The sequence below is a fragment of the Hylaeus volcanicus genome, chromosome 2 (assembly GCF_026283585.1).
Source record: "Hylaeus volcanicus isolate JK05 chromosome 2, UHH_iyHylVolc1.0_haploid, whole genome shotgun sequence".
NCBI lineage: Eukaryota > Metazoa > Arthropoda > Insecta > Hymenoptera > Colletidae > Hylaeus > Hylaeus volcanicus.
Window position 1 is genome coordinate 17,522,501 of NC_071977.1, and position 8,904 is coordinate 17,531,404.

An 8,904-nucleotide genomic window follows, 5' to 3' on the forward strand; every position below is an offset into this window, starting at 1 on the left:
TAATAGTTTTTGTATCATTATAAATCTTCTCTAATAAATATATTTGATTAAGTATTGATGAAACATAAATTTAAATATGGTAAGTAAGAGCACCAATAAACTTTCGTATAAATATTTGTTTATGAAATCTTAATGAACTTTGGAAAACAAGTATTATTGTTGATACTCTATATATTTTTGCATTCTCGTAGATTTTTCTGTATTTTCATTTCCTACAAATGCATGAACACCCACGGTCTATTAATAAATTTTACTAAATACACATCCGTATTAGAATTTTCCAATAAAAGGTTTTATAGTAATAATTAACCCTTTCAGCTTGAATTATTTTTTTCACGTACTAATGTAATTTAATTTTTAGGGCTAACCTGGACTAAAATTAGTATGGAAAAAATTCTAACAGTGAATTTTTCGAGGAAAACTGGTCTTTCGTCATGTAAGTTTTAAATTGTGCGTCCTCAATTGTGGACGCCAGGTCTGAAGGGATTAACAGTGTACATCGATTATTCATTGAAGGTGGCAAGTGTCCATATATTTATTTATATACTATGTTATCAGCAGAGTGGTCACTTCGTGCAATTGCGCTGACACATATCCTCTATCTCTTAAATACGGTTTCACGCAGCGACATCGTAAGAGAGGAGGAAGCCCGTGACGTCATTCACAGTTAGAGAAGTGATCATGAGCGAGCAAAACATTTCGCTTCGAACTTAGTAGAAACTGGCGACACTTCGGAGTAGTTGCACCTTCAATGCAGTTACCGCGCAAATTAAGCAGGGAGCTTCGAAAACCTCATGCCTTGAAGGTTCAGGTCTATTGCTTGCAGACCACCGTGTAACCTGGGACTCTTGGACAGCTGCACTCAGCACATGCGGGGGCTCTGTCGATGGGACATCTATTGTTTCGCAGGATGACTTCCAGGAATCCTAGAACAAGACTTCATTAGTAGCACTGCCGCACTGGCACACACGTACTGTCGATTACATCCCTGAAATGAGGAAGTAGATGTACCACCACTATTTAACAAGGGACCAATCGGAAAAAGGTGATTGTTAGGGGAAATGCACCATAGGGTGAAAATAAGGCATTCGGGAAGAACCAGACTGTCATGGAATATAGTCAGACGCTATTGTGTGCACAAGTACCTCACGTGCGGTTAAATATCGCATGGTTAACGCACTAACAATTCTAGTAATCAAAAATGAGGATCACTCACATGCCTTGGAAAGCCATCAACCTCTTGACTCGAGACTGTAACATACTGTCATAGAATATAGTCAGATTCTATTGAATGCACAACAATTCGAATAATAAAAAATGACTATCAATCACACATCCTAAAAAGCCATAAATTTCAACAATTGATAATTGTTTTGACTCTTAAATACCAGTGGGAGTAAACCTATTAAATATTAATTTATAATTCAGAAGGATTCATATAGACCGTGATCTATCAATTTTCAAATAACTTCAATATAATTATTTTTTGAGAAATAACAACAAATACTGTAGACCAGTGTTTCTTAACCATTCTGGGCCAACGCCCACTTTGTCAGGTAAAATTGACAATAATCCCTACAATAATGTAGGTAAATAGATATTAGTAATACATAAACAACGAAACTGTAGTCGAACAAATGTAACATTATATATTATTCTTAATTTTAAATAAACATACATGAAAGAATAAGACTTGAAATTTAAATTCAAATTCGAATTCAATGTTATAGTAAGTCTAGTGAGGAAAAATGAGATTTTTCAGTAAAATCACTGTCATTTTAATAAAAATCCTTTATCCATTCGGCAAATTTAAAAATTACAAAATGTATGAAAAGTACAAATTCGTAAAATTCGCTGCTGAATGGCTACAGCGAATAAGAATCACTGGTCTAGCTGTCCAACAGCTTTATTCCGCGTTTAATCTTGCTGGCACGCGTTCTCTGTCCTCTGGGGTAGTTTATGACGTCACTCACAGTTGACTATGAACGGCCAAAGCATTTGGCGCCGAAGTTGCAACGAACATCCCCATACTCTCCGATTTTGGTGAAACTTTGCGGAGTTGCAGACCAGCCAAATATGAGAGAAATGGTATTCTTTAGCCGCTGCAATTCAAGTTTAAGGGGTGAAACTATCGTCCGAAGTTTCATCTTCTAATGCTACACTGAGATCTATTCGAGATACGCGTAGGTATTTAAACAAATTTATATTCTTTTTTTCGACGTAATTTATTAAGAAATCACTTTTCTTATGTTATGTTAAATGATTCCAGAAATATGTAATAATGGATACAATTTAATTCAAATTTATAAAGTATATTTTATTATTTTGAATGTGAAGTACATATACTGTAAATTAAAAATTGAAGAATATACAAACAAAAAATTAGGAATATTTTTCATGTGGCAAATTCTTTATTATATTTTTCAATATACATTCTTAAATTTTTAATGCACAGTACACGTACTCCACATTCAAAAAAATATATATATATTTCTAAATTGAATATAATAATTCAATATATCCAAGTATCTAGGAGTATACATTTATATTTATATTAATAAGGAAACTACGAATGGAAGGCGTATTTTATAATTGAAAAGAAAATCCTAAATATAAATACATATCCTTTATTTTAGTCGTTCTGCAAACTCGGAAAGTTATATCAAAATCGGGGACAACCTCCGGCGCATGTTTCTTATTAGTAGAACTTGCAGCTTCAACGCAAACTTCACACCAAGGGATACTTCATCGTCTTCGGAACAAAATCTTCCTAACAAAGCAAAACCCATCGCTCTGAAACACCGGCACTCCAGGACTGTTATAAACCTTGTTGATGTTTCGACTGAGTATTTTGACTCCATTCAGGTCGAAACTAAATATCGGGAGTTTACCGCCGTGGCCCGGGCCATGGGGTAAGAAACACCCGCTCCCGGGGCATAATTTCCCTAGAGGAGGGATAAGGGCCTCTGCTGATCACTAGGCGGGGGCCCCCTCCCGGTTGATGTGGCCGGGAGGTACTGAACACGCGAGGGTGATGTTTGGGCCCCAATGGTGGCCCAATAGAGTACAATGGTGTACCTCCCTCTGGGCCCGGGCCCATTGGAGGAAGTCAGAGGCTGCCCTCCCTCCCCGTCGGCGTGGAGTTGTTACAAACTCAACGCCGGGAAGGAGGCCAGCAGTATTAGGTAGGGCCCTCCTCCCCCTTGTGGACAGGATTGGGGGGGTTCATCGTGGGAATAGGCCCCTATGGGGGCCTTGTGGAAGGCGGCCGCCTTGGGACTGGTGTAGTCCGAGGTGGTCCCCTCGGGGCGAAGTATTACCTCCGGTAGAGTTCCGCCCCGGGGGGCCGTGGTGGAGGGGTTTTAGTGGGTAGAAATCCCACACTACCCCCCAACAACATCTGGGGGGTGTCTTTTCGAAGATTTCCCCTCCACCACGGTAACAAAAAAAAAAAAGGTCGAAACTAAATAACCAATTTTAATACAATGTACGAGTGGTAGGAGAAAAAGTTCATAAATAGGAAGAAAAGTTATAAGAACATTTAATAAAATACATAGTAGAAGTTCAAAATTAAGGTTTCTGATCAAATTAAGTGTAAAACAATCTTCTATCAGCCTTGCAGAAGGAAGAATTTTTTTATCGGATGTTTCCACTTTGCTTAGAATTATTTTCGTTATTATAACAATTTTTATTCCATTTTTGTTTACACATTTTTCCCTTGATCTTCTTATATACTAACGATCAAACCTTAACGGACAAACTTTTAAACGGTTCAAAAACATGGAAGTTTTCAACCGATTGAAATTAAACTTCGTGAGGAGTAGTTTTGTAGTGTCCTCTGGGCGTGTGTAAAGTTACATGGGCGAGGGTTGATGCGAAGGGGTTAACGTGGGGTTAACGTTGACGTGGGGTTACTCGTTCACCCTTTAGATGGGCCTGAAGTTGGAAGCAAGTTTTTAAAGAAAATCAACATTTTCATATTTTATTGCTATTCACGCGGGAAAAAGACATCAAAACTGTGTCAGCCCGATACCCTGGACTGTTGGACATGTGATCCATGGAACGAAACAACGTTCCAACCCTTCCACTTGGGGGTGGACCACCCCTACCTCTGCCCCCCCTCCCTTCAGCTCCGGGGGCAGTTTTTAAAACGGGACCTTCTGGGCATTCATCCTTAACGTATCGAGAACAAACATAGTGAATTTCATCACCCTTCGATCCGTGGAAGTGTTTTTTTACGGAGGGGGTTGAAAATTTGCAGGCTGATCCACCCCCCCCAAAGGGCGCCTATGGGGAGCACGGTATGGGTGATGGCATTTTCTGGATCAGGAGAGTCCATAGAATGCTTTGAGTCCAAAATCGAGACCATCGTCCAAAAATTGTGGATTTTAAAGGGGGTGGGTTTGTCCGAGAGGGATTTCAAAGGGTGCATTTTGTAGAGGGCATCAAGGAGAGTCGCCCCAAAGGTTTTTTTGAATTTTTCAACCCTTTCCGTCATCCCTGGCCTGTTTCAAAGAGGCATTTTTCTACACACTCACCTTTATGGGGGGTTAATTAACCCCTTCGCATCAACCCTCGCCCATGTAACTCTACACACGCCCAGAAGACACTACAAAACTACTCCTCACAGAGTTTAATTCCAATCGGTTGAAAACTTCCATTTTTTTGAACCGTTTAAAAATCTGTCTGCTAAGTTTTGATCGTTAGTGTAGTACAGAGAATATGTATATAATAGCATACGTTTTCTTTGAAATTTATTTGAAATTTTCGTTTTTAAGTTATAATTTATTTTCAAATATATTATTATATAAGAAAACTTATTTGATTATATAATCACCATTGTTCGTGAAACATATACTGAAAATTCCTTTTTTTACTAATATTCTAAATTCTGTACAGATGCCTAATATTCTATAGACACCATAAAAACTAAACAACAGAGTGTTATTTTCAATATTATTATTTTAACTCCCGCACGAAAGTATCGATGCGTATCAATAACAGCAGCACAAACACACAAAAATAATATTTTATTCGCTGATAGCAGCTATGAGTAACCAGTAAAACTTAAAATAAATGAATATCGCCAGTATTGGTATTAATGTCGGCCGATAATCTGCATGGCATACCACACTTACGGTGGCAATGGCCAATCCACAGAGAGCATACCAGTGCGCTTACAGTCGTCTAGGGGTTAAAACGAGCAGCTAAACTCATTGCTGCGAACAACGTGGTTGGTGGCTATTAGTCTAGATAAACACGGACTGCTGATCACCGAACACGTTCGACACGTTTTGCCGAAAGTCATTTGTTCGCCATCGCGTGTATACAGGGTGTACAGATTAGACAACGTGGTGTTGTTGTTTATAGTCTCACCAGGACGAAGAACCCAAGAGAAAACGTCCTTAACTCTGCTTCAACAAAGATGAATAGGACTTGAAATATCTTCGATAAATTGAATAACAGGGGTATGGCTAGGTATTACAATCAACACCTGGTTGAGTGGTGCTAGCGAAAGGGTGACAACATTCAATGATACTTGGACATGAGAGGTTATAGACTTTAAGGCTGTGGTAGCCTTGAGCACGAAGCTTACGTTGCTCGTATATAATGTGCCATTGTTATAACTGCGAGTGTTGAATAAGCTTTTTAGGACTCATCCTCGATGACTATTGAAAAAAAGCTAATTATGTCATATATTGTAGTCTTCAAGAGTTAGTATATCCAGAGGAAGGAATTTGCATTATTTTGTAATTCTTTTGGCTATGATTGTTTATAGGATATCTTTATACAGTAGAACTTCGATTATTGCAGAATATTAAAGTTGGAAGCTTCTGTAATAATCGAGGCAACCAATTCAGTGAGTAGCAATTCTTCATAGCGTATTCCTGTTACCATCACCAAACTTACTTAATACTTAGCAACCTTTCTAGCAATCTACTATTATAATTAGTTAACTCCTTGAGCTAAACTTTGCTTCATTGTAATTGTTGGAGGAGTCGTAGCTAGTAGGGCAAAAGTCGGAGTACTTTTGTTAGACGCTATAGTAAGGGAAACTGCAAGTGGGTGGTCTCGAAAAGAGATGTAATTATTCAACCAAAAGAAAGTTTTATGCCAGTCACAGTTAAGGAGGAAAACATCTATCTCTAAACGAAGCTCAGAGCACATTCGTCTTCCAACCTATAAGAACTCCATCTTAAGAGTTACCACGTTTACTCATCACAATTGAGGATATTCCGCGCAGCATGACAAGATTGGCGACGCAACACATTTAAGAAGGTACATAACTTGAACAAAAAATTCAAAAGGACAGTTGAAAATTTGATAAAAGATTGCATTTATATATGTATAAATAAACGTCTCTATCTTCAAAGGTACGTGTTATGTACTTCGGCTGTGCAAAATTCATGAAAATTACCTCGAAACTCATAATAAAAAAAAAAAGAGTACTCCCTTAACCTTTTGAGTGGCAGAGGAAATTTTCATACATATCTGAGAAATGCCAGACAATTTTAAGCAAAGGCACATGATTGTAAACAAAAATGTATATTTCGGTTAATTTTGTTTTAAGATTCGTGAAATTTTTACACAATATTAAAAACATGTTAGACATCCTTTATTACTAAAAAAATAAAAATAAACGTTGTAGTTGTAACAAAAAACAGATTTGTATAAAGAAAACATTTTCACAAAAAACTTGAACTTGAATTTTGTTGGTAAATAAACATAATTTATCGTCTATTAAAATGAATCTTTTCAGTTGTTTCTTCTAAAGTCATTTTTGTAGAGCAAAATTAATGTTTTTAATGAGTAATAGCACTTACAGTTCCGAGCAGCGATATATCGCTCGTTGGCACCCAAAGGGTTAATATAATAAAACAAATTAGACGAAAAAACTTCGCAATTAAGCCTCTAGTTTTAGCCATCATGAACGTATATGTCACACAACCCCTTAGTAGTCTCTTGCATGAGACCTTAGAACACTAGGACCCCAACTTTAGGAGTACGGTTGACATAACGTCCTGGTGGCCACAGAGTAGGGGGCTGTCGCGCTGAGGAACGTCCCCCGGTGTTCTTGCGTCCGTCTCGATGGTTGGCGAATCATTCAGCCCCTGCGAGGTCTCTGGAGCATCGACGAGCAAAGCCGAGCCGAGGCAGGACGAGGCAAGAGCAGCAGTATACAGGAGAGAGTGCGCCTCGTTCCAACGTGCCACGTTGGCCAAGATCAATAGGCGGGCCACGAGCCATCATCCCAGGCGACAGAGAAACCCGCTGGTTTTGATCTCTCGCGCAAGCGCCCCCATCTTTTACTCGGCTCCAGCTGCCACCGCTAATAACGCAGACGCTACCAACTATGATGATCCTGTCCCACGATCCTGAACTGGGAATTGCGCGCGCGCTGGCGCTAGGCTGATCGAAGGACCCCGTCGATCGAGAGAGATCTCTGATCACGGTGACGAGACCGGCTCAATGACAGACGCATTAATCGGGATTGGCTAGTCAGATTGTTCGGGAATATCGTCTTCCTAGGGAATTAACCTTTTGCAATCGACGACAGTTTCATTACAGAGAGTCAACAATTTGGACGCCTAAATCTTCTTCTACTATGATTGGAGAGTCGTAGAAATAAAATATCTTACTACTACTTCAATGTGTACCAGTTTACAACATAGGAAACTACAGGGTGTCCTGTAACTGGTGGTAATTGGTGCGAGTACGGGGTAATTCTACGTAAAAAATTAAACGTAAAATTACGAAAATGTAAAATGAAATTTTTTCATATGACGTTTTATTTTCGAAAAAACGTAAGTTTGAACATTTGTCCCGATTGCTACAAGTTGCCATGCTCATAGTATCTCGAAAACCGTAAAATCGATGTAAGAAATATCATCATATTGACGATATCTATAAACATTGCAAGAAGTACGGAAGTACTCTCTACTCGGAACAGTGAGATAGGACAGTAAGTAAGATCCGTCGAACTGGAGCTGAATCAAGTACACGCATACTCAACAAATTTTCAAACTTACCTTTTTTCGAAAATAAAACGTCATATGAAAAAAAATTATTCTATATTTTCGATACAATTTTTCACATAGAATCACTCCCTACTCGCTTGTACCACTAGTTACGGGGCACGCTATATTTATAAACCAATATCGCTACAAACAATTCGAGATTTAAAGAAATTTAAGGCAAACAAAGACTGTCGGCCCTCGAGTGTAAAGGGTTAAGGGACGGAATCTACCTAAAACGGTTCGAAAAAGGTGTATGTTTGTGAATTTTTGTTGGACAAACGGAAAATTTTCTGATAATGAGTTCTATATCGAAGCCAGCGCAACCGAGGCTAGAGGAGGGGCTGGAAATAACGCATGTCTCTCCCTACGTTGACCCGTACTACTTCCAAGAGACCCGATCGTCGACGCCACTCCGAGATCGGGAGTAAAAGCAGATCCATCTAATGCATACCGATTTATCTCGGTTCCACAGCTATCATTAAATCCATCTATCGATGCATCACCGATAATGGAAAATAAATCGTTCGAGGGGAAAAGGAGAGAGGCGCGAAAGAGGTCGCAAGACGGGCAGCATAAGTGCAGACGTTCGTCGCGAAACACTGAAAGAGGAAACTCGACACGGTCGTAACTCGTGGAATTACGCGCGTTTTCTCGTAACGTGTGGAAATCTCTGGCTCGACGACGCGGATGACATCGGAATGCACGCGAAGAAAGAGTAGAGGCTAGACGAGCTCTGGAAGTCATCGACCGTGCACCTTTGTAACGAACGATGAACAGTAACTCGCGGGGCTCTGGAAAAATCTCAAAGACGGTTTTCTTGAAGATTTTGAAAAGTCTTAACCCCTTGAGAAGGTACATGTGAGTGGAGTGACGTGGTCTGAGTGCA

At 39.3% G+C, this 8,904-nt stretch overlaps 1 protein-coding gene across 1 annotated transcript; it reads right to left on the minus strand.

Annotated features, from left to right (window-relative positions):
• Positions 1 to 526: 526 nt before the first annotated feature.
• LOC128872666 (uncharacterized) lies at positions 527 to 6,953 on the minus strand. Its single transcript, XM_054115596.1, has 3 exons — positions 6,825 to 6,953; positions 1,217 to 1,261; positions 527 to 926 (listed from the first exon to the last, which is right to left on the minus strand). Exons 1-3 carry the CDS (start codon positions 6,927 to 6,929, stop codon positions 711 to 713), a joined length of 366 nt encoding a protein of 121 aa, XP_053971571.1. The 5' UTR covers positions 6,930 to 6,953; the 3' UTR covers positions 527 to 710.
• Between the last annotated feature and the right edge of the window lie 1,951 nt (positions 6,954 to 8,904).

Bases quoted from the DNA above. Each gene is read 5' to 3' on its own strand.
- LOC128872666 (XM_054115596.1), bottom strand. From the start codon at position 6,929: ATGATGGCTAAAACTAGAGGCTTAATTGCGAAGTTTTTTCGTCTAATT. The intron at 1,262-6,824 runs GTAAGTGCTATT...ATTCTATGACAG, and splicing joins ATATATCGCTGCTCGGAACT to TATGTTACAGTCTCGAGTCA. The intron at 927-1,216 runs GTGAGTGATCCT...GTCTTGTTCTAG, and splicing joins TTGATGGCTTTCCAAGGCAT to GATTCCTGGAAGTCATCCTG.